Source organism: Antechinus flavipes, chromosome 3 (assembly GCF_016432865.1).
Source record: "Antechinus flavipes isolate AdamAnt ecotype Samford, QLD, Australia chromosome 3, AdamAnt_v2, whole genome shotgun sequence".
Classification (NCBI taxonomy): Eukaryota; Metazoa; Chordata; class Mammalia; order Dasyuromorphia; family Dasyuridae; genus Antechinus; species Antechinus flavipes.
Window position 1 is genome coordinate 198,992,319 of NC_067400.1, and position 27,088 is coordinate 199,019,406.

At 34.5% G+C, this 27,088-nt stretch overlaps 1 protein-coding gene across 2 annotated transcripts; it reads right to left on the reverse strand.

Moving 5' to 3' along the window:
* Positions 1–10,439: 10,439 nt before the first annotated feature.
* Positions 10,440–26,525, reverse strand: CPOX (coproporphyrinogen oxidase). 2 transcript variants are annotated; one of them, XM_051984398.1, is made up of 7 exons: positions 25,379–26,074; positions 23,291–23,434; positions 21,757–21,867; positions 20,079–20,220; positions 14,966–15,184; positions 13,340–13,444; positions 10,440–11,081 (listed from the first exon to the last, which is right to left on the reverse strand). In XM_051984398.1, the coding sequence occupies exons 1-7, from the start codon at positions 25,893–25,895 to the stop codon at positions 10,994–10,996; spliced, it is 1,326 nt and encodes a 441-aa protein (XP_051840358.1). In that variant the 5' UTR covers positions 25,896–26,074; the 3' UTR covers positions 10,440–10,993. The 2 variants fall into 2 exon arrangements, with proteins under 2 accessions (XP_051840358.1, XP_051840359.1); XM_051984399.1 differs by lacking the exon at positions 10,440–11,081 and having other exon boundaries at positions 13,352–14,337; positions 25,379–26,525.
* Between the last annotated feature and the right edge of the window lie 563 nt (positions 26,526–27,088).

Genomic DNA, 27,088 nt, shown 5'->3' on the forward strand with positions numbered 1-27,088 from the left:
TAAGTTCAAGGCACAACTTGCTTGCTGGCCTTCACCCCGGAAAACATTGTATCTCCTAAAAATAAGACAAGAGAAGAGTGGTCTTTGGGTGGAGGTCCTTACAGTTATTTAATTTCTCTGTGTCTCAGTTTCCTCATCTGTAAAATGAGAGTGGGACGAAGTAGTCTCTAAGCTTTTCTTCAGCTCTAAAATCTTTCATCTATAGCTGACCAACAGATGAAAAACACTTTTGGCCACAGCAACTCATTAAAAGATCTATTGAAGCAGGGATGGATTACAATCTGTCCTAGTGAAAGGGACATGCACCCTGGTAAAATAAAGCTTGAAGTTAATGTAATCATACTAATTTAAAACATTAGCCAAAATTTTTGTAGCAGCACCTTAAAGGGCTAAGAGTTCTTCTTCTTATGGATATATTCACTAATAAATTAGCTGCTTGTGGGCTAAAAGGGACTAAATTATAGTTCATATTAAGATTTACAGATTCTTCAAGCATTTGAATCTATTTCTTATAGAACCAGTAAATATCAAAAATATCATAAATATCAAAATCTTCAAATTCAAAGCCAAAGGAATTCATTCATCCTTTGTAAACTAAATTTATTCATCCATTGTAAACTAAATAATCTAATCCTAAAGAATAAGTAGGTGAAACAATAAATCATAAACACAATCAATAATTTCATCCAAGAGAATGACAACAGTAAGACAACATACCAAAATTTGTGGGATGCAGCCAACACAGGTATTAGGGGAAATTTTATATCTCTAGAAGCTTACTAGCATAAAATAGAGAAAGAGAAGATCAATGAATTGGACTTACAACTAAAAAAGATAGAAAAAGAACAAATTAAAAAACCCCAATTACATAACAAATTTGAAATGCTGAAAATAAAAGGGGAGATTAATAAAACTGAAAGAAAACTATTGAATTTATAAATAAAACTAAGAGTTGATTTTATGAAAAAAAAATCTCAACAAAATAGATAAACCTTTGGTTAACTTGATTAAAAAAAGAAAAGAAGAAAATCAAATTGTTAGTCTCAATATGAAAAGGGGGAACTTTCCATCAATGAAGAAGAAATTAGAGCAATAATTAGGAATTATTTTGCCCAACTATATGTCTTTTTTTTTTTTGCCCAACTATATGTCAATAAATTTGATAATCTAAGTGAAACAGAGGAAATAAAATACTTAAATAGCCCCATTTTAGAAAAAGAACTGGAACAAGCTATTAATCAGCTCCATAAGAAAAAATCTCCAGGGCCAAATGGATTAATATGTGAATTCTACCAAACATTTAAAGAAAAATTTGTCCTAATGCTCTATAAACTATTTGAAAAAACAGGGAAAGAAGGAGTCCTATCAAATTCCTTTTATAACACAAATATGGTGCTGATAGCTAAACCAAGTAGGAAGAAAACAGAGAAAAGAAAATTATAGACCAATTTCCCCAATGAATATTGATGCAACAATCTTAAATAAAATATTAGCAAAAAGGTTGCAGAAAGTTATTCCCAGGATAATACACTATGACCAAATAGGATTTATACCAGGAATGCAGGACTGGTTCAATATTAGGAACACTATTAGTATAATCAACTATAACAATAACCAAACTAACAAAAATCATATGATTATCTCAATAGATGCAGAAAAAGCATTCAATAAAATCCAACACCCATTCTCATTAAAAACACTAGAGAATATAGGAATAAATGGCATTTTCCTTAAAAAGATCAGTAGCATATATTTAAAACCATCAGCAAGCATCATCTGTAATAGGGAAAAACTAGAACCATTCCCAATAAGATCAGGGGTGAAATGAGGCTCCCCTCCATCACCATTAATATTCAGTGTTATATTAGAAATGTTAACTTTGGCAATAAGAGAAGAAAAGGAGATTAAAGGAGTTAGAGTAGGTAATGAGGAAACTAAATTATCACTCTTTGCAGATGATGATGGTATACTTAAAGAATCCTAGAGAATCAATTAAAAAACTACTAGAAACAATTCACAACTTTAGCAAAGTTGCAGGATGCAAAATAAATCCACATAAATCATAAACATTCTTATAAATTACCAACAAAATCCAGCAGCAAGAGATATAAACAGAAATTCCACTTAAAATAACTGTTGCTAATTCAAAATATTTGGGAGTCTACCTGCCAAGGCAAAGTTAGGAACTATATGAACACAATTACAAAACACTTTCCACACAAATAAAGTCAGATCTAATCAATTGGAAAAATATCAAGTGCTCATGGGTAGGCTGAGTGAATATAATAAAAATAACAATATAACCTAAATTAAGCTACTTATTCAGTGCCATAACAATCAAATTCCCAAGAAATTATTTTACAGCTCTAGAAAAAATAATAATGAAATTCATCTGGAAGAATGAAAGGTCAAATCAAAATGGCCTAGATGTGCCAAACCTAAAACTATATTACAAAGCTGCGGTCATCAAAACCATTTGGTACTGGCTAAGAAATAAAGTAGTTGATCACTGGGATAGGTTAAGATCATGGGACAAAATAGTTAACGACAATAGTAATCCAGTGTTTGACAAACCCAAAGGCAATAGGTTTGGGGATAAAAACTCACTGTTTGACAAAAACTGCTGAGAAAATTAGAAACTAGTATGACACAAACTAGGTATTGATTCACACCTGCACACCATATACCAAAATAAGGTTGAAATGGGTTCATGGTTTAGATATAAAAAAATATTACAAGCAAATTAGAACAAATGATAGTTTATGTCTCAGATCTGGGGATAAGGAAGGAATTTTGGCCAAAGAAGAACTAGAGTTCATTATTGAATATCAAATATATAATTTTGGTTAAAAAAGTTTAAAAAGTTTTTATATAAACAAACCTAATGCAGACAAAATTAGAAGGGAAGCAATAAACTGAAAAAAAATTTTTTTTTTACAGTCAAAGGTTCTGATAAAGGCCTCATTTCTAAAATATATAGAGAATTAACTCTAATTTATAAGAAATCAAGCCATTCTCCAATTGATAAATGGTCAAAGGATATGAACAGGCAATTTTCATATGATGAAATTAAAACCATTTCTAGTTATATGAAAAGGTGTTCTAAATCACCATGGATCAGATTAAGACAACTGCACACATCTCAGATTGGCTAAGATGACAGGAAAAGACAAGGACAAATGTTGGAAGGGATGTGGGAAAATTGGGATACTGATATATTGTTGGTGGAACTGTGAACAGATCCAACCATTCTGGAGAATAATTTGGAACTATGATCAAAAAGTTATTAAACCGTGCATATCCTTTGACCCAGCAGTGTTTCGACTGGGTTTATATCCCAAAGAGATCTTAAAGGAGGGAAAGGGACCCACATGTGTAAAAATGTTTGTGGCAGCCCTCTTTGTAGTGGCAAGAAACTGGAAACTGAGTGGATGCCCATCAATTGGAGAATGGCAGAATAAGTTATAGTATATAAATGTTATGGAATATTATTGTTCCAAGAAATGATCAGCAGAACGATTTCAGAGAAGCCTAGAGAGACATTAACTGTTGCTAAGTGAAATGAGCAGAACCAGGAGATCATTGTACACGGCAACAAGAAGATTATATGATGATCAGTTCTAATGGATGTGGCTCTTTTTAATAATGAAATGATTCAGGCTAGCTTCAATGATCATGTGGTGAAGAAAGTCATCTATACCCAAAGAGAGGTCTGTGGTAACTGAGTGTGGATCACAACATATCATTTTCACTCTTTTTGTTGTTTGCTTGCATTTTATTTTTTTTATTTGATTTTTCTTGTACAGCAAGATAATTGTATAAATACATATGCATATATTAGTTTTAACACATTTTTTAAAATCATGTTTAATATATATTGGATTACTTGCTATCTAAGGGAAGAGGTAGGGGGAAAGGAGGAAAAATTGAAACACAATGTTTTGTAAGGGTTAATGTTGAAAAATTATCCATGCATGTTTTGAAAATAAAAAGCTTTAATAAAAAAGAAAAAAGTACACTTGAGTGCTCAAAAAATAATTAAGGTTTGTTAGAAGTTTGAAAGCTGATTTTTAAGTTTATGGTTTGTTCCATTCTCTTCCTTCAGTTTATATTTTAGGCAGTATATTGCTGACTGATTTTAAAAATGAAAGTTGTAACAGAAAAAGGAAACAGAGAAAATTCCTATTAAAAATTCTGAGAGCAGGTACCTTTCATTTCTATACCTCCAGCCTTATTTTACTAGGAAGCAGACTTTAATGCTACTTTATGAGCATCTCCAAACCATGCTATCTATCCTCTGGCCATCAAACTCATTCCTCTCTGGCTAGATCACTAGACTCTTCTTTTGGAACCCTGGGACTGAACTTTGGCTTTGTTTTGCCCATACCCAAGCTTCCATATTACTTCCCAACTATTTCCACACCAAACTGCCATCGCTTGCATCTTCCCTTTCAAGTTTCTCTTTATGTTATTTTACTTCATTAGAATGAAGGCATCTTAATGCTGTGGGAGGAAGTTGGGAAGATGGCCTGGAGAAATTGAACTTGGAGAAGCAGAGCCTATGACAGCTTGAGTTGGGAGAATGCAGGAAGTCAAGGGCCAGAACATCATATAAGCTGATCCACCTTGCCCTGTTGTTGGACATCAGTGGTCTCAGAACAAAAGCACTTAGAAATAAATGTTAATCAAACACAGAAATAATCAATCAACAAATATTTATTGTCTACTATGTACCAGGTACTATGTTAAGTACTAGGTATAATAAAAAATGCAAGACAATCCCTGCTTTCAAGAAGCTCTCAATCTAAGGGAATGGTTGGTGAAATACATTAAAAATCTTATATACATCTTTGTATCTTCTAAGGATCTTATGTACTCTTAATTTTTTATTGTTGGGCTTAGAGGGTATGTATGTGAGTCAGCTGCTATTTGGCATTTAGAAGCCTTGAAATCCAGGATCTACAGTTCTTCTGATAGCATTTAAAGGCAGGCTTGTTAGATAGCAAAAAAGTCTCAAGAATAAAGGGGGCTTCAGAAAGCAATTTAACAAGTGATGGAATACTCTAAATGGCTACTAATGACATATAATTGCATATATATATATATGTTCTTTTTTAGGGGAAAGACCTCTATATATATCCTTTTTTAGGGGAAAGACCTCTCTAAAGAGGTCAATGATTGCCTACTTTTTACACCCAATCTAGCCTTTAAGGCCTTTGTTTTCCCTTAATCTTCAGTTATTTCTCATTTCACATGGCAGCAAATATTTTTGTATTGTGGAGTTTCTCCATCAACATAATTAACGTCCTCTGAGGTTCATAGCAGTCTTCAGGTATTATTTTTATTTTTGTTATTTATGCCAGTAAAGTGGCAACAGAGAGATCTGGGTCATCTCTTTGTGCATCAGGATTCCCAATCTGTTTGACTATCCTAACATTTGGTTGTACAAAGATTCTTGAGAAAATGACCATCTTCTTCCTTCCAGGGTTCCCCTTCACAGTAAGGAAATGCCTCTAATGCTTATTGTAAAGGGACATGAGATTGCATAATCTTAATATGGACTTTTGATCATGTAGTGCATCCTTAAGTAGGCCAATTTGGAATATGGTATGTTACTTATGGCCATGAGCTGATTTGGATGATGGTATTTTTTTTTTAATATTTTCCTTCCCCTCTTTCTCTGATCTTTTTAGAGTATATGACTGTTAATGATATCATTAATTCAAAGATTGTGTATAGTTTGTTGACTACATATATAGTTTGGCATATTTAAAGAAAGCATCCTGTTGCTTCTGTTGCCACACAAGGATCCTGTTGCTCTTGTTAATTCTCCAGCACTGAAAGATTCTCAGCAATGTCTGGCACATTGTTAAGTCCCAGCCCATGAGCGGACACATCATCAGCAAAGTATATCATTATACAAAATCCAATTCTTGTTCCAGTACCCACTATTTGAGTTTAGATTTTAAAATAGAATATAAAATTTAAAATAGTCTTCTCATGATGTGGCAGGGACTTCCTTTCTGGACAATAATTGGTGGATCATTAAAAATCTACTTCTATTTTGGAAGAAAAGTAAAGGAGAGGATTAGGAAGGGGAGAAGAAAAGAAATGGAGAAATGGAAGGGTAAGATGGGGATATATATAGAGAAAGCAAGAAGTGGGGAAGGGAGGAAGAGAGGGAAGAAAAGGAAGGATGAAAAGGAAGGGAGAGAAAAGAAGGAAGGAAAGAAGGAAGGAAAGAAGGGAGGGAAGGAGGGAAAGAGGAAAGGAAGGAAGGAAGGAAGGAAGGAAGGAAGGAAGGAAGGAAGATGACTTAATTATGCTACAAGTAACAGTATCAGGACAAATTAAGGAAAAAAAACAAAAAAAAATCATCAAACTAACTCAAAATGAGAATTACCCTTGTTCCTCCCTCCCCCAAATTCTTTACAATTCATGAGACATTAGAAAACACACAAAAAAATGTAAGCCTCAGTTACACCAATTGTTTCAGCCACAAAATCACAGAATCTATAGAATTGGATCCTTAGAAGTCATCTAATTTAAACTATACCTGAACAAAGATTGTTATTCTTCCTCCTCAAAGAGGACCAAAATAACACCATTTACAATGTGTCTGACTATGGCTCATCAGACCAATACGAGGCTTTCAAATGCTCCACCACTGGTTGGGCACAAATAGACCATGTAAACATTTGGGACAGATTTTCTAAATTTAGGCATCTGTTTCCTTTGAGTTGCTGTAATTTTGCTTTGCTCATAGAGCACAGCACCTTCTTTGATATAGGCCACTCACCATGTTGGGATATCCTTTGCCTGCATCTCCTATATAACACAATCAATTCCAAAGTTCTTCAGAGAAACATTGATGGTGTTTTTGTCTTGCTTCTTCTGATCACTATGTGATAAGCACTTTTTTGTGTGAGTTCTCCATAAAATAACCTTTTAGGCAAATGCACATTTGACATTTAAACAATGTGGGCAGACCATGGAATTGCATTTTCTGCAGTACAATTTGAATGCTTGGTAGTTTAGCTTGAGAAATGCCTTCTTCCTTCTCCTGCCAGGTGATCTTCAGAATCTTCCTAAAACAATTCAGTTTTTCTGGCATGGCACTGGTATACTGTTTAGTCTTCATAGGTATATAACAATGAGGTCAGCACAATGGCTTGGTAGACCTTCAATTTGGTACTGTCTCTCCCACTTTCCTTTGGAACTGCCATTATCTATATGTACATTCCTGGAAAGTATATTGCCAAGGTATTTGAACTTATCCATATCGTTTGCTATAATCAATGGTTCCATGTATGAATGGTGTGGCACTGGCTGGTGGAGTATCTGGGTTTTTTTTGTATTAATTTTTAGACCAAAATTGGCACAAATAGCAGAGAACTGATCCATGTTATGTTGCATTTGAGCTTCAGGGGCTGCACTGAGTGCACAATGATTAACATTTTTCAGTACTACTATATATGCCAGTAGTTCTGAGTGCTTTACAAATATTATCAGTTGAACCTTACAACAACCCTAGCAGGTAGCAGGTATATACCCATTTTACGGTTGAGAAAACTGAAGCAAACAGGATGAAGTGACTTGCCCAGAATCACACAGCTAGTAAGTGTCCTAAGGCCAGATTGAATTCAGGAAGATGATGTTTTCTGACTTTGGGACTGGCACTCTAACTCACTGTGCCACCTAGCTGTTGCTCCAGACACAATGCTAGTTGATTAATAATCAGCTTTAATTTCATTTTTTAAAACTGATCTGAAATTGTCAATATTGAACTGATGATGGAGAGGAAGAGGGGGATTTTTGGTAGATATTTTACTACAGTCCTTATCTTGGTTACACCACTTTTCTCCTCGATTTTATGAGCTCCCAGCTTGTCTATTTCCTATAGTAGAACAAATTTAAATTCTAACAGTGAACATTCAGTAAAATTTATTGAATATAAAAATGCTTAATAGTGCATTCCACATTTTAAAGACATGCTAAGTTTGGCAAAGCATTGTCCTCACAATGCTCTTAAATAGTTGGTAAGTTTTCTCTCTTCCTCATTTGAGAAAGAAACAAAATGGGCTCCAGAGAAGTCAAGTTATTTGCCATGAACACAGAATTAGGGCTGGACGGGAAACCAGGTTTCCCCAATTACTTCTCTTAGAGAAAATGAGTAGTGATGATTTGAATAAAGAGTCATTGACAAAGATTATATTTAATATGATGAAAAATCTTTTTTCAACAATACAGACATGGAAAGCCTCCCCTTCTGTCCTGCTCCCAAACATTCACTATTTCCAACGTCAACAACATTTCATATAGTACCTTTTCATCAGGACCTGTAATGAGCATGGATAATTGTTTATAAATTCCAAGTCCCAAAGAGCCAATTCATGTTTAATATGAACATAATTTTTGGTGAACATGAGAAATGCCTAACTTCCTTTTCTCTATCATGATATAACGAAAGTTGAGACCAAACATTTTAAGATCATCAATTACACAATAAGTTTATATTCAGTAAAGATTTGTACATTTACCAGTACTGAGCTATCTAGTATTCAGCATTTTGTAAAAGATGACTTGTAATTACACAAGGAATGTGATAAAATCACTTCAGTTCTCAGACAAATCTAGCAGGTCTCCTAAACAATGATTAAAGATTATCAGTTTTATGTTGGCAGGAAGGACAAATAATTGTAATTTTTTATGTAAATAATTTTTAAAATAATAAAATTTAATTTAAATAATTTATAAATTATTTTAAAAAATAAAAAAAAAGTGAAAAACAAAACACTGCATCCTTTTAATTCTAAAGGCAAAGAAGACAGAGGACAAAAATTTTCCAAATTTGTGCCTCCAAAGGAACTTTGTAAAAAAATTTGCACTTGTTTTACACCAAGGCCATTATGTATGATGTTTTTTAAAAACCACCAGAATCCATCAATTGGTTTACTGGAGATCCATGACCTATTAAATGTAAGCACAATTTGAGTTCTACAAATATCAAAATGCAAGTTTGTAATATAGAGCCCTTATTAAAATAACTATGCAATTTTAAGAGTTTACAACTCATTATATAATATTTTCAAAAAGGTACAACTCATTCTTAAAAATCCCTACCTTGTCTAGAAGTGGATGCCTCTGTAACTGTATCATCATCTCCACATAGATGAGTCTTTCATCTAAAAATTATCCTAGCAACTAACCACTTTTAGGGTGGCAAGAAGAAAAATTACAATTTATTTTAGAAGCTAAAATTGATCTTTTTCTTCTTGGCCTATTGTAATAACAAGATTGTATTCATAAAGTTCAAAAATATTGACTATCATCTATTTCTATTATACCCTTCCGTAATTTCTCTTTAACCTGTTGCTAACTCATGTCCATTCTGAAATTTCTGGAGATGAGTTCTAGAATTCCCCTTTAAGCTAATTTTCTGTTCACTCCCCTCATTCAACAACATCATACCTTCATAGTTTCTCGGCATGCAATCATGAAGTTCAGCCACCAATAGTGCACTTGTACATTTACATAATTTACACAATTTACACTTCCACCTGGCAATGTTTTTAAACCTCTGGGATTTTTTTTGGAGAGAATTCCTTTACTTGAAACCCTTTTAAATTAAAAAGTGAAATTCACATTATTTTTGGTTCAATCATAGGAATAACTCCTCTAACAATCAGTCATCCAATACTTGGAGAGGGACTAACTTGAATAGTAGTAAACACAGCAGGCAAATGATCATCTTTGATAACCCATTTATGAGGGACATTCCAAAGAGAAGTTGAACTTGATGACCAATAACCTCCTTTCTACCAATAGGAGGAGTATGTGATTCTTAACTTCCATGTTGCTGAGAATTGGGAAAGGAACTTGTGATTTCACTGGCAGTGGGAAATCCCTCTATCAATTTTCTTAAGAGTTGCCTGAGCCTCTGACAAGTCAAATTACTTGCAGGATCACAAAGCTACCATGTATCTGAGGTAAGACTTGGTCGTAGGCTTTGAAAAAGTTTTCTATTCACTCTGCTGTGACATGACCATTGTTGAAGAATTAATTTTTCTTTTCACACTTATTTTTAGCAGCATGGGCATGCTGGTTTCCAAATCACTGTGAAATAACTTGCTGTTTAAAAACGTTTCCTAGAAAAGCTAAATGATAGAAAAGATGAAATGCAAAACTAAGAGCATGAAAAATACGATAAAAGAGATGATAAAATAGATATACATCTGTAATCTATCTGTTTGTTTACAGTACAAAGATATTATTAAAGAATAAACAAAGGAAAATGGAAGAGTTGTGAAGCTTTGATTTGTGATATTATTGGAGTTTAGCTATTCTGCTTTCAAGTCCAGATATCTTATAGGAGATTTAAAAAATTACAATTAAAATCAGATATCTAGTTATCCAATCAAAAAACAAACATAAAAACATTTTTACAACAAAACAAAATATTTTTATTACTAAGTCCATATTTGTATTTACTATAAGAAAGGGTTATAAACTATGAAACTTCAAGCATGACAAAAGCCTGTTTCCAAATAAAATACATAACTAAAAAAAAATACAATAAAATAATTTGCCAAGAATTTTCTGTTGTAACAAAAAGCTTCCTGACACAATTTATTCTAGTCCTGAGAATTGAATGTGCCACTTGTGTATATCATATATCACACTGAAACCAGTTTCACATTTTGTAGCAGAAAAAATGACTAAAACAATCAGTTTTTATAGCAGTTCATTAGCTTACAAAAAAAATAAAATAAAACTATCACTTGGATGTTGCATCATTGGCAAAATGATGATAAACAGGGCAGACACCCCCAATTCTTCAGGTTGCAAGTCAAAGAATTTACAGATTATTAGCCCCTGCTTGATTTAAGGCACAAAGTCTATTAAATTGCCACTGAATGGTAGCTGCAAGGAATCTAAGAGAGATAATTTATGTGTTGATTTTCCTTTGACACAAGAATTCTGCTTTTTCACATCAGTGCACCCAGTCTTTAGGGTGATGTAGGATTTCTAGGATCTCAGCTTCTTTGGAATTCTTTGAAGGTGCATGCATGTATTCCCATCTGTAAACGATTTTAAAAAAAATTAATTAATTTTTTTATTTTTATGAGAAGCCCTCCAAAATCAGGGCAAAATGCAATTCCAACAGAATGAAAAAAAAATGACCTTAGTTTTCCATATGACCCATGATCTTGCCAATGCACAGCCATCAGCCTTGGCAGCCGTTTTGATAAATCAGTGTAGCCACAGTAATTCATTCTCTGGTAGGCAACCTTTTGATGATAAATCTTTCTGGAATTAACTAAGATGGTCCTCTACTGAAAGACCTATTTGTACTCAAAGATTTTGTAATTTGTTAGGACCCACCCAAGGTTGACTTCATCTTCATACCATGATGATGCTTCAAAGTAGAACCTTAATGGAGCTTGTGCCCCAATGGATCTCTAGCCCATAGCACAATGCTATTCAAATAAGAGGTATACAATAAATATTTGATGATGAATTAATAACACCAGGGGCCCCATGTCTATTACTTGGAGTCTGGATTATCAATGCATTCATTAGGGAATAAAAGATATCAAACAGAGGGTCAAAAGAAATGGGTTTTAAGAACTCTGCTTATCTGGTCAGAACTGAACTTGGAAACTGAGCTGTAAGAAAACTAACAATAATATCAATAATGATGGCTAACATTTATATGGTGCTAATGTGCCAGGTACTGTGCTAAATTTGTTATCTCATGTGATCCTCACAATTCTGGAACGTTAGCACTATTATAATCCCCCTTTTACAGATAAGGAAAATGAGACAAGGAAGGTTAAAAGTGATTTGCTTGGGGGTCACACAACCAATGAGTGTGTCAGATTTCAATTCAGATTTTCCTGAATCTTGAAGCGCCAATGAATTCTATATGTTACACAGACTAAGCTGGACGCTTATGTTAAGTCTGGCATCAATATGGTGACCTCCTGGGGTTGGGGGGAGGAAGGTTGCCTAAGGCTAAGGTCAAAGTTCCTATGCTGGGGGATCTCATGTATGCGTAGTCCATAGAGCTAGGGAGTCCTAATCTTTAAGAACAAACAAACAAAAAAACAGAAAACCTCTATTCCTCCTTTTTGCTACTAATAGTAGTGTTATCATCAAATGCAATTGGAAACTGAATTGGCTATATCAGGGCACTCTCACACAAGCTTATACAACAATTATTTTATAGTTGAAACTATTCTTCATTCAACTTGCACAAAAACCGGTCATTAGAGAGGGGACACATGGTAAAGTCAAAATCAAGAAAGTTGAATATAGATTCAATGATAGTTTCCTACTCCATCTGGAACCACTCCCTTTGAAATAGTCCAAAAGAATTTAAGGTAACTGAGGCCCTCTCTTCACAATATAAAATGGCTGCTCAATTCAAGAAATATTTCTTTTCTTTCTTCTTTTTTTTTTTTTTTTAATAATTTTTTATTGATAGAATGCATGCCAGGGTAATTTTTTACAGCATTATCCCTTGCATTCATTTCTGTTCCGATTTTTCCCCTCCCTCCCTCCAACCCTTCCCCCCAGATGGCAAGAGTCCTTTACATGTTGAATGGGTTGCAGTATATCCTAGATACAATATATGTGTGCAGAACCAAACAGTTTTCTTGTTGCACAGGGAGAATTGAATTCAGAAGGTATAAATAACCCGGGAGGAAAAACATAAATGCAAGCAGTTTATATTCATTTCCAGTGTTCTTTCTCTGGGTGTAGCTCAAGAAATATTTCTTGAGTATTGAGGTTCTGACTCCATGCTAGGTACCAAGATGAACTAGGAAAAAAAATAGCTAGGCAATGGCTTTCCTCCCTCAGAGCTGATATTCTTACCTTGGAGAGGTGACATATACACTGAAAATAGAGTTTCAAACATAAGACAGGCCTACATAAAATATTTTCTAAGGCTGGGAGCCTCTGATTTACAGTGCTAGTTTCTAACACTTTTAGTGGCCTTTGAAGGAAATTGGGCATTTTGTAAGAGAAGAGTGAGCAGCAAGCCTGAATAAAAGTTGAATGAATGCCAAGGAAAACTGGCCAATATGGCTCTAACCAGATCAAAAACCAAACTTGGCCCCCTCTTCCTTCATTACTTCACTCCTTTAATTCTCATTTTTTTTTTTTTTTTTTACATATTCTTGGGGTCAAATAGCCTCAAATGGTCTACATTATTCTGCAGCATTTTTAGGATCAAATATATTCAAATAGGGAAATTTGAGGCCTTAATTTTATTTCACTTAAGGGAAAAGAATAACTGGGGGATGACAGCTACATCAAAGTATCTACTTACCTAGCAGTTAGGGGCAAAGACATAAGGATGCTTTCAATTCTAGATCCTGGAGTGAAGAGTCCAAATTTTGTGCCTCTATCATAAAGCAGGTTAAATTCCACATACCTGTCCCAAAAGAAAAGAGTAGGGAGGAGGGGGAAAGGGAAGGGTAGCTGAAAAAACTCTTCCCTAAGATTAGGTCAGGGTAAGTAAATGGTTAACAACACAGCAGTTTGGTCCTCCTAGGACAACCAGCAGCCATCAAGAGATCACCAGCTGGAAGTCCTAATGAATTTTCAGCATCTGTACAGGAATGGATAAATAGGGTATTCTACCCACTGAACAAAAGGAGATAGATGCTGTTATAACAAACAACAGTTGTAAAACAAGAAGGTTATGTTTTCCAATAAATACACTGAATAGACTGACTTCACAGCTGTAAAAAAAAAAAAAGAAAGAAAAAAGAATGACTTCAATTTTAGAACAGTGCTACTCTCTCCCTCCAGATACCAATCTCTTATATTGTGATTCTTCAAGACTGACAAGTTCTACTCACATATCATAATTCTAGGTGTCATGCCAAATGCTTTATGAATTTGATCTCATTTGATCTACATAACAACCCTGGAAGGTAGATGCTCCTGTGATCCCCATATTAAAGTTGAAGAAACTGAGGTAAACTTAGCCATACAACTTGGAAGGACCTGAGGCTGAACCTGAACTTGGCTCTTCCTGACCAACTCAAGATTCAAGGAGCTATCCACTGAGCTGTCTCATCAGAGACTGAAGGAGCTCTCAGCCAATGACCGTATGCTCTATGGGAAGCATGAGGTTGTCCTCAGCAGGTGGGATCTGGATGGTCTCTCTAAAATCCAATAATTCCTAACTAAATTTGCTTACTGTCATCGTTCAGTTCTTTCAGTTGCAACTTTCTCTTCATGTTTCCATTTGGAGTTTTCTTGGCAAAGATCCTGGAGTGTTTTTTCATAAATATTTTTGCCTTACTAGTGGATTCTGAGCTGAGCAGAGGTGGAAAAGAATAGGTTAGTGCTCACTTCTCCTAAATTTAAGAATATTACTCAGTGGGACTCTTCCCTCTTCCACCCATTATTAATTCTGGTCTTGAGATAATTACTGCTACCCTACAAAAAACCTTAAGAATTTACTGTCAAGGAGGAAATATTGTGATTTTCAGTACTATTTACCACTTCTCTCTCTCTCATATGGTTCTGACCTCCAATTCAACAAGCATTTATTAAATACCAGCTATGTGCAAGACCTAAAGCTTGAGGCAGCTAGATGGGGCAGTGGATGAAGGCCAAAGCCTGGAATCAGGAAGACCTAACTTCAAATTCAGTATCAGATAATTACTTGGGTGTGTGACTATGTTCAAATCACTTAATCCTGCTTGCCTCAGTTTTCTCATCTATAAAATGAGCTGGAGAAGTTAATGGCAAACCACTCCAGTGCCTTTGCCAAGAAAACCCCAGTAAGATCATGAAGCAGCAGACCTGACTAAAAACAATTGAACAAGAATGTAATAAGCATTTCATGTGAGTTAATACTAATATGCATTAATGACTTTTCATTGTATCATTAGTTGTTTCTGCCTCTTCTATGTATGTGGATTTTTTTTTCCAGCCTCACCTCCCTCTCCGAAGCTGCTGCCATTGTTTCTCCTGAGGTGTGAACGGATCATTACAGTGTTTTTTCACCAAGGGAATATAAGAAGGTACAACAGCACGTGCACAGCTTTGGACAAAATGAAATACATCTTCCTTGGATGGGGAGTCAAGATCATCAAAGAATATACCCCCAATTCCCCTTCTTTCTCCCCGATGCTTTATAACAAAGTAGTCATCACACCTGAAAAGAAAAACAGAAGTTAGAAGGCATTAAATACATTCCAAAGAGAAAAACATTAAAGTGAAAGTTTAAGCATTAAAAAGCATATTACTCCAGCTATTTTGCCTAGAAAGTAATGTTGAAAATCAGCAAAATCCATAACATAATGGACATTGCTTTGAGAAGAGTCTTTTGTAAAAAGTCTGTTGTTGAAGGGTTTTTGTGGCAAAGACGCTGGAGAAGGAAATGGCAAATCGCATTCCAGTGTCTTTGCCAAAAAACCCTAAATGTGGTCATAAAGAGTTGGATGCAATGAAAAACATTGTATTGCTGAGAAAAGATAAGCCATCAAAACAATATTACTGTTTCTATGTATGAAGTTCTCCTGGTTCTGCTCACTTCACTAGGCATCAATTCATGCAAGTATTTCCAGGTTTTTCTGAAATTATCCTATTTATCATTTCTTATAGCACGATAACATTCCATTACTCTTATATACCATAATTTGTTCAGCTCCAATTCATGGGCATTCCTTTGACTTCCAATTCTTAGCCACCAGAAATAAAGCTACTATAAACATTTTTGTACAAATGTAGTAAGCAGCATTGCTGGATCAAAGAATATATAGTTTAAAATGCATATGTAGTAAATGGCATTGCAGAATCAAAGATATGTAGTAAATGGCACTGCAGAACTAAAGAGTATATACCCTTTGGGCACGATTCTAAATTGCTCTCCAGAATGACTGGATCAGTTAATAACTTTACCAACAGTGCATTATTGTCCCAGTTTTCCCACATTACCTCTAACATCCTTTTTTTTTTGTCAAATTAGCCAATTTGATAGGTTTGAGGTGAAATCTCAGAGTTTTTTTTAATTTTAATTTCTCTAATCAAGAGATTAGAACATTTTTTTTCATCATATACAGGTTTGATTTCTTCTTCTGAAAACTGCCTATTCATCTTCTTTGAACATTTATCTATTAAAGAACAAATAGAACTTTAATAAATTTGACTCAGTTCTCTTATAATTTTGTTTGCATTGGTTTTGTTTGTGCAAAATCTTTTAAATTTTATATAATTAAAATTATCTATTTTACATTCTGTAATATTCTTTATCTCATTTGATCATGAATTCTTCCTTTATTCATAGACCTGACAGATAATTTATTCCATACTCTCCTAATTTGCTCATGGTTTCACGTATAATTATGTACCAATTTTAATCTTATCTTTTATGTGATGTGAGATGTTGTAGTTTTTCCTCCAATGATTCAAAAACCTGGGGATGAATTAATAATTTGGTGAGGAAAAACATAAAATTTCACTCTAAGAGTTTGGTTTAACTGTTAAGTTTTTCTGAATGATTTGGCTAACTTAATTGTCTAGGTCAATATGAGATCACCTAAATAAGAATTAAGATCACCTAAAAATAATTAAAGTTTGACATACATTTCTAAATTCTTAAGTGTGATGCCAAATATTTGAATTGGAAAAATTAGAATCTTTTTATAAGCCCTGAAGTTTCAGCTCTGATCAGAGAAAAGTAAAGTTTAGTAGTGAATCTGACTTATATAAAAAAGTTGAGCTAATTTACAAAAGATATTCATTCACGTAAAAAAGAATTAGTTCTGGAAAAAATGCAGAACAAGTTTTGGGAACAGAGACATAATTGAGAGCAAAGAGGTCAAGAAATAACCCTATCAGGAAAAAAGTGAAATGCTGAAAAAAATTTGAAAACAGAAGTATAATTCTGTGATTTGTCAGGCTGTCTTAGATTAATCAAAAGGAAGAAAACAAAAGAGAGAGAGAGAATTAAGGAAAAACTAGAGATACTTTACACTATTAACTGTCTAGAGGTAAAGTATTTTGTAAAACTTAACAAATAATACGAATATGCTATTATTGTTTTTAAAAATATTATAACTTAGGCCTTAAACTCAATATTAAGGCAATAAGAAGTACATAAGTACATAAGGAAAAAATAAAACAGGATATATTTCCTAGCTATCAGAATCTCCAGGCAAGGCCACGAGAAAAACCCAAAATTAAGAAAAGCATTGGGAAAACTCACCATCTTATCTGTGAGAAATTCTCTGAGAATTTGTCAGATTGAATTTTTCTGCCTTGATTAAATCATAAAAATATTATCAATTCTATGACACAGAAGAAACTTGATATGAATAGTGATTTTTAAAATACACACACATATATCTGAATTTTCTGCCTTAACAGTTAAGTCATAAAACATTATCAGTTCTATGATACAGAAGAAACTTCAGGTGTATATAAATAGTGATTTAAAAAATACATACACACACACACACACACACACACACACACACGTTAAAAAAAAGAAAAAATGGTCCCTTGGTAGAAATCCCCCAAAATGCCCAGGAAGGTTAAGCAGGAAAATTTAAAAGAAGTCTCTCAAGTTTAACTTTGTCAACCATTCTGGAAAGCAATTTGGAATTAGACCCAAAAGGCTACAAAACTGCATATCCTTTGATCAACAGCTCTTTTTGTGGTGGTTAAGAAGTGGACATCAATTGGAGAATGGCAAAACAAGCTGTGGCATATGATAAGAATGGAATATTATTGTGCTATAAAAAATGACAAGTAGGATGATTTCAGGAAAACCTGAAAAACTTCTATGATGTGGTGCATAGTGAAGTGATTAGAAGCAGAACAGTAACATTAAAATTGTTTGAAGAGAAACCGTAAATAATATTGGCTATTTTCAGCAATACAATGGTTCCAAGACAATCTCAAAGGTCTAAGATAAAGCATTCTGCCTCCAGAGAAAGAAATGATATTGTCTGAATACAGACAGAAGCATATATTTGACTTTTTTTCTTTTTTTTCATTTTACTTGAGTCTTTTTTGTAAAAAGGACTAGTATGGAAATATTTTCCATAATTACAAATGCATACTCTATTATCTGATTGCTTACCATTTCAGGGAGAGAGAAGTAGAGAGAGCAAGGGATAAAATTTGGAATTCAAAACTTTAAATAAAAATTGGAAAAAAAAAGTTTAACTTAAAAATGAAATGAATAGAAACAAGGGATTCATGATAAATATAAAATAATAGTTATTCATGATCATTTTCATCTGTATTACACCATATTTTCTCTCCTTCACTTATATATTTTGTAGTTAGAATAAAAGAGAGGATAAGCCAAATCACAGAGAAACTTTTGAGTTATGTGATTATAAAATCGTTCTCCAAAAAGTAATTTAAAAAGACAAAAATATGTTAAAATCCATAGCTTTATCTGTAATCACAAACTTTTCCTTCTAACTGGTAATCTTCTTTGGTCTCTTATAGATAAAAGTTCCTTCTGTAACAGTTGCCTGTTCTAGTTAATGGAATTTTTAAAAAGGCCCTAGAAGCTCTCTTCCTAGAAGATATGATGGCCTGTTTGTAGAAGATAAGTAACACTTTAACATATAAAACTATATCTTATTTAGGTGGAACCACTATTTTCAGTATTAAAGGCATGATGAAAGGGTTGATAATCTTTCTTTTCTGAGAGACTTATGTCCTCATACACATTAATCATTCTTGGTATCGAGAGCAAAGAAAAAAACAACCCTTTCTGTCCTACCCATTTAAGAGTACCCAGTCTATTCCAAGTGCTGTATACTACTTCCTTGCAGTTCTCAAATATCTTTTGGTACTTGCACCCACAATTTTAATAGTGTTTTTCTAGACTTCTCGGTAGCTAATATTTCTTATTTTCAAACCATCTCCAGGTTCTATCCCCTCTGTCTCACTGTGACCTTACTCTTTCCACTACTGTTAAATTCTGTTTCTTTCCTTTTCTTTAGTTAAAAAGAACCTTAAGACAAAGCAGTTAAAAGTTTGGGGAAAAATGGATTTGGACCAGTTATCTCACACCACATGCCACAATAAATCCCAACCACAGATCCAGACACACTTATAATCATAAAAAACAAAAAATATGAAGAATTCAAAGAAACATTAAAAAACTTTTCTGAAGAGATGTAGAATGGAGAGTAAAAAGTTTATATATATCTATGTATATTATTATAGCAATAAGAGCCAGCATGTATATAGTACTTTAAGGCTTGCAAAGCACTTTATAAATATTATCTCATTTTTACCCTCACAAGCAAACATGAGAGGTAGCTGCTAAGTGCTATTATTATCCCCATTTTACAAATGAGAAAATGCTAATGCAGGTTAAATGATTTGCCCAAGATCAAAAAAGCTAGTAAAGGGATTTAAACTCAAGTTTTGGTGATTCTAAGTTCAACACTCTTATCTACTAACATCTCCTACCTGCATTCTGATAAAAATACTGTAACTAAGTAAATAACACCACAAATTCAGATAAAATACAATAGGCAAAATTGGTATTATTTAAAATTATATAAATTTATTATTAAAAAACTATAAAAGCATAGGTTGTGGGTACTGTTAGTCACAATTATTCACATTGTTTTACATATGTAACAGATTTCAGAGAATGTTGTTTGGAAGTTGTAAACTTATTTGTGTTTATCTATTGTACCTAAACAAAATTCAAAAAGGCACCTAGATGACACATGGAGAGAGTACCAAGATATGTAATCCTGAGCAAGTCATTTAACCCCAACTATCTCTCAGAAAAAAAATAAAACTTATGAATTAAACTTTTTTTTCTTTCCTTTTAAAATCTATTCCCACAAGATTAAAATCTTATTCTACATTGTTTGTGACAGAAAAGAGATTTCTTTGCCTAATATTAAATCAATTCCTTAATGAATTACTTACTAAAATGAATGTTTTTAAAATCTGTTGACACTTAGAATTAAGAAGTGTTAGTCTACCTAAAATTGAGGAAATTTCCTAAAATCATGGGATGTGTACACTTTGACCCCAAAGAGGTTCTCAATGTTTCCACTTACCATTTTTTAAACTTGGGGTAGAGGCTTGGATCATGTTGGTCACAAGCATCCTTTAAGGTTTTATGGAAGTGTACAGCATCCTCTTGGTTCAAATAAGTTGGAGTAAGGTCACATCCACCACCAAACCACCATTGCTTGTTACCTATCAAATAAAAAACACAACCTGTAATAAAAGGCCTACTAGCAGCCATATTAGGCATAAAATATACAATCAACAAGAATTTTATTAAGCACTTGTTATGTTCCAGGCACTAAGTAATGGGAATATAAATATAAAAGCAAAATAAGTAGTCCCTCACCTCAAGAAGTTTACGTTTTAAATACAAAATAACTGAAATACATAAATATATACATAAATACATAATAAAGACAAATGGAACCAATAAGATAATTTCATATAGAAAAGTCTTTAAAACTCTCAAAAGCCACCTCGAAAGCTGAGAAATGGCAATGACAATCTGCAGGGTAGAACATCAAAAAAAGTTAAAAAAAAAAAAAAAAAAAAAAAAAGGAAGATGATGACAAAAGGAGAGTAAAAAGAAATGGTTAATGTGGGAAACAAGGATGGGGATTCTAACAATATCATCCAAATAGTTCCAAATCCAAGAATTTATGGTATGCCTCAAAATTAGGACATAAAAAAGTCATTAAGGAGACCAACACCCTTAATTTGTGTAGACATACACTATTCTACTAAAAATTTTAAGAAAAGAAAAATTCATTTAGGGATAGGTAGAAATTACTTGATATAGTCCATGTAATTGTCCTAATTATCAACCTGAAAAAAGGCCGAACAAATCCAAATAGTATTAACTTGTGGTATTATAAATTTATTTCATTCTATATTTGACAAATAGTACTGTTCAAAATTGGTTGATTTGAAGGCAATGAATGATACATTGCTATTATTTTAGAGATTAGATATCAAAGAAGGCAGGTCATTGGATGATTAATTCTCTGGTCCATAGAAACTCAAAGAATATCTATTGAAGATCTTCATATACAATGATAAAAGACACATCCATTTTGCAGAAATCATAGATCCCTAAAATAATTAAACAGGTAACATAGAGGTAACTAGTCCTATATACACACACACACACACACACACACACACACACACACACACCTAGTCCAATATATATACACACCCCATATATATGTATGTGTGTATGTACACAGAAACCATTTCCTCAGAAAAAGTTCCCAATTTCACAATAACAAGATATAAAGACATTCCCTGCAATATATTTATGATTTTTATTGTTTCAAAATGGAATGTATCATCCTATCTATGGACTTGCCAAAGCATCTATTCCAGCTAGGCAAGTCTCACACTCTGTGTAGTTCTCCCTCATTCAAATACAATTCACAAGCAAAGCAAATCATCACTCTCATAGGGTCATTGGTCCTTACTGAGAATGAAGGACAAATAAAAACAATTACAATCTAGGAAAGGCAGAGGTTAAATAGCTAATTTCATAGTTAAGTCAATACATCCAAGTCTCTCACTAGATTTCCATCCCTAGGACATTATTCACATCTGTCAAGGAATATTTTCATAATAAATATGAAAAATCTCAATAACAATGGATATGAATTTCTTCTTGCTTCTAAATGATAAAGTCAGTACACATTTCACATTAAAAATTTTTCTATAGTTCCCAGGGAGTTTTACCATCAGCTTCTTCTATTTCAAAATATCTATAGTTGAAATGAAAGGTGGGTGCATGAGGATTCTTGGGGTGGATGACGGAGCTGACTCCCATAGCACAAAAGGGCAGATGACCTATAGAGTAATAATAAAGTGTATTCAATAAAAACAAAATCACTAATCTAAAAAATGAAATTTTTAAAATTTGCATTTTAAAATTTAATTTGCTGGTTATTATAACTATTTAACATTAGTAGTTAGCATTTATACACAGCACTTTAAAGTTTGCATAGCACTTTATAAATATTGTCATTTGACCCTTACAATAACCTTAAAAAGTAAGTACTATTATTATCTCCATTTTACTGATGAAAAAAACAAGAGGTAGACAAAGATTAATTTGCCCAGGCAAATTATTTCTAAGCCAATAAATTCTGAAAATGATTGATTTAAACTTGGTTCTTTCTGACTTCAAGTCCAGTGTTCCATCCACTGAAGTACCTACCTATCTTCCCTTCCCTATTTTATACATATTTCAAGGGTAACAATGTGATAGTAAATGTGCCAAGAGTTAGCAATTAAACAACCTATATTTATAAATTTGACAAAGCTACTTTTCTCATGGCAATCCTGTGAAATTAATGTCAGGTAGTATTATTATCCTCCTTTTAAAGATAAGAAAAAGGAAGCCTTATAGAAGTTCAAGAGACTGATTTGGGATCACAGAGACTTGAAGTGTCAGAGCTGACCTCCAAGTCTGTTTTTTTCCTGCTAGGTGGCACAGTATAGATGGTCAGCCTGAAATCAGGAAGATTCATCTTCATGAGTTCAAATCTAGCCTTAGACACTTATTATTTATATGATCCTGGCTAAATCACTTACTCCTGTTTGCCTCAGTTTCCTTACTTGTAAAATGAATTGAAGAAGGAAATAACAAACATCCAATTATCTTTGCCAAGAAAACCTCATATGAGTTCTTGAAAGAATAAGATATGATTACACAACAAAAAACAGATCATTATTATGATAATTAAATGCCTGTGTCCAAACAGCCATTTCCAACAACTTTAAAGCTTCATTTTATAAATAAGTATGTAAAAAAAATTAACAGATACAATCAAATACATTAAAATTATTTGACTTCTCTCTTCAACAATGAGATGATTCGAACCAGTGCTATTTGTTTAGTGATGAAGAGAGCCATCTACACCTAGAGAGAGGACTATGGGACCACATCATAGCATTCCACTCTCTCTGTTGTTATTTGCTTGCATTTTGTTTTCTTTCTCAGTTTTTCTTTTTCTTCCTTCTTGATCTGATTTTTCTTGTGCAGCAAGATTAACTGTATAAATATGTATAACTATATTGGATTAACATAATTAACATGTATTGGACTACCTGCTAGCTAGGGAAGGGGGAGAGGGGAAAGGAGGGGAAAATTTGGAACAAAAGGTTTTGCAAGGGTCAATGTTGAAAAATTACCCATGTATATGTTTTGTAAATAAAAAGCTTCAATAAAAAATTCAAAAAAGAGAGAGAAAAAAATTATTTGACTTACCATTTTTGGTCTTGAGGACCTTTCCTCTGCTTCTCATTTGTTTTATTGCTTCCTCAGAAAGAGATCCATGAACTACAGAAACACTAACTCCAGCCTTTTCAAAGACTTGACCATCCTGTAGCACACAGCTGATACCCCCTCCACCTGAGGGAAAACCAACAAAAAACCCACACATAAAAACGCAGGGGAAAAAAAAAGTTTAAACCTAAAATTCACAAGAATTACAAGTATTTTTTTTTAATCCACCTAGGTTGTTTAGATGTATAATATTAATTGAAGGCCACAGAAAAGTTACAGGTCCCTTCCACACACACACAATTACATAAGGAACAGTTATGTGCATAGTAATTATATTTAAAAAGACCTAGTTTTGAGTCACAGTTCTGCTAACTCCTGAATAAGTTTTTTAGGATTACAGTTAATTCAGACTTTTTTAAATCTCAGTTTCTTCATGTGTAAAAAAAGAAAATATTTGCAATATCTATGTCACAAGACAGCTGTGACACTCAAATGAGGTAATGGTACCTGTAAAACAAATGTTAGCTAGTATTATTTTTACATTCTTATATACTATTATCACATGGTATTAATACCAGATTACTACTAGCCTACTATTTTAATTTTTTTTTAATTTTAAAGCTTTTTATTTTTTAATGTTTTCAACATTCACCCTTGCAAAACCTTGTGTTCCAAATTTTTTTCTCCCTCCCTTCACTCCAACCCCTTTTGCGGACAGCAAATAATCCTATGCTAAGTGCATATCTATACACATTTCCTCAACTATGTTGCACATAAAAAATCAGATCGAAAAGGGAAAAAATAAGAAAACAAAAAGCAATTAAATAACAAAATAACAACAAAAAAGATGAAAATACTATGTTGTGATCTACACTCAGTACCCACAGTCTCTATGGTGCAGATGATTTTATTCATCAAAACTCCATTGGAACTATTAGCCTACTATTGAAACAATATAGAATTTATAGCCTACTATTAGCTAATAACCTACTAGTGAAAAAATATAAACCACATCAGAAAAGTCTGTCAGAAAAGAAAAACAGAAGCAAATTTTTTTTAAAAAATCAATATTCTGACAATATATCAAAGTATTTCATTTATAAATAACTGTTAAGGACCTTAAAACCCTATTTAAATTACTCATCTTTGCAACGTTTAAAAGTTTTAGGAAAAAGCACCAATATTTTGGCTGGTCAGCCCTATTTACTCACTCAAAAATGTCCTAAAGGTGAAAATTATGAATACCTAATTGCATTTCATCGAAAAAGCCATCTGAGAGACAATTTAAGACAATTGTTTAATGCAGAAAGTTCTAGAAGAACTTAGCTCTGTATAGAGACTCACGGGGGAACTATTTTTCAGAGGCCAAGTACAAAATCTAAGATGTTCAGGTCTGTGAGCGTCTTCAGAAAATGATAAGAATTTGAAAGCCAATAAGGCCATCTTCAGAGTTGAATAATTAAGTGGTTATCTGCAAACAGCTTCCCAGCTCGTTAAAAAAAATTTTTTCTTGTTCTTTATAAAGGGGGGAGGGAAAGGGAAGGGAAGGTAGAGAAATTTTGACACATCTCTGGAAGAGCCCTCATTCTCTACACGTAAAATCTCACTTGCTCTTTGTACTCAAAAAACCGGAACTAGGCTATATTCAAGCTCTAGTGGATGGTTACGACTGATAATAGAAAGTGTCAATATATTGCTGACTCATGCTAGTCAGTACATAAGCATTTATTTAAGTGCCTATTATGTACTAGACGCTGACCCGCTTGTAGACCATGGTATACTCGTAGATAATCAGTGGTCATTATAACAGAGTTGGTTTTGTTTTCGTTTTTTACTGAGACAGTTAGGGAGTTGTCACACAGCTAGGACGTATTTAAGTGTCTGGGGCCGCATTTGAACTCAGATCCTCCCAACTTCAGGGCCGGTGCTCTATGCACCGTGCCATCTAAGCTGTCCCAGTAACAACTTTTGACAAGGTCCAGAGCTTCCCACGTCAGACTTTGTGCCCAGGTTTCTTATGGGATTCTACTCCCATTCCCATCCCCTCCCAGCCTTTCCCGAGATACTTACCTTCTTTCCTCTCCCAGCGATCCACCGAGAAACCAGCGCCCCGGTCCAGCTGCGACAGCGCCTTGCAAACCTGAGCCTGGGTCTCCATGATCAGTAGTTCCATCTGGGTCTTCATGTCCCCCGGCCGGGCCCGCAATTCCGACAGGGCAGTCACGGGATGGGCCATGAAGGAGCTGCAGCGGAGGGCCAACTCGTCCGCTCTCTCCGAAACGCCGGACGCGCCCTCGGTTCTAGGGACCATGTCGGCCCGCGCCAGGTGCTGGAAAGAGGCTGCGGCCATGCCCGCCAGTCCCGCCGCCAGCCCCGCCACCAGCCAAGGGGCTCTTCTCGCTCTGCCCCCGCCCCCCACTCCTCTAGTGCCCACTCCGTAGCCCAGCCCTCGGGTCTGCTCTGGGCCAGCCCCGCAGAAGCGCCCTGCAGCGGATTCCGGGGGGCAAGCGCGCGACCGTCGGCAGCCGCGCCCCAGCGCCGCGCTCCCCCAGCGATTCCCGCTCAACCTTCCCAGGGAAGAGGCCATGTTAACGCGCACCTTCGCTCCAACTCCAGCCAAAGCCAAGTGCCGAGCGGCGTAAACCAACCTGGTGCAGAGGACGTGGGAAAGAGAAACTAAACCTGGAGCCTGAGCAGAGGCCACATGAGGGGGGCGGGCTAAGCGGGGATGCTGGGATCTGTAGTCCAGCCGACTCCCGGCGATTCTAGACACTCGAAAAGCTGGTTCCCGGGACCAACTGATAAAGAATCGGCTCCGCGTCTGCCTGGGAGATAAAGTTGGGGACTCAAGACTGCTCTTCTAGATAGTCCTCCGTTCCTGGGCGACCCGCTACCCGCCAGCGGAGGAACGGCCCTTCGAACTGGATCGTTGCTTCCTAGGGCTCGTGTTCCAGTCAGCTTCCTCATTTTACAGATGAAAAAACTTGAGTCCAGAAGAGAAAAATGACTTGTATTATAATAATCATAATAATAACACTAAACCAAGTCCCTAAGAGAAAATAGGGATGATAAACTGAGTCCCAAAGAGAAACGTACTTTTAATAATAACCACTATTAATAATAAAAACAGTCTCAAAAGGAAGTGATTTGTATGATACATAATACTACATTGAGCCCCGAAGAGTGACTTAACAACAATAATAAAATGAGTTCCAAAGAGGAAAAGTAATTTTAATAATAATTAACAGCAGCAGCAATAATGAAAAAAACTGAGACTGGAAAAGAAAAATGGCATGTATAATAATGATAATAATAATGATGATGATAATGATGAATCCCTAAAAGAAAAGTGACTTGGAGAAGAGGAGGACCAGAACAGGAACAGGAATAATAAGAAGAATTAGCATTTAAGATTTGCAAAGTATTGTAAATGTTATCTCATTTGGTCCTCACTTTAGTCCTGGGAGATGGGTAAGAAATAATATATTACAACTGTAAAGAAAAGATATAGCTAATAAGATAGAAACCTGAATTGTACTCTCATTGGCAATTTACTCACTATGAGTAAAAAAAAAAAAAAAAAGTAACTACACAGTTAACCCCATTTTAAAGAGGAAGGTCTTCAACAAGTCCCAGTTTGACTGAAGCCACAACTATTAAGTGATTAAAATTAGATAGAAATTGAGGCAAAAAAATGGCTTATTTCACCTAGTCAAAAAAAAAAAAATCTAAATCAATTGATCTGGGATAGGAAGACCCTCAGGGTTTCTGTGTCAAAGT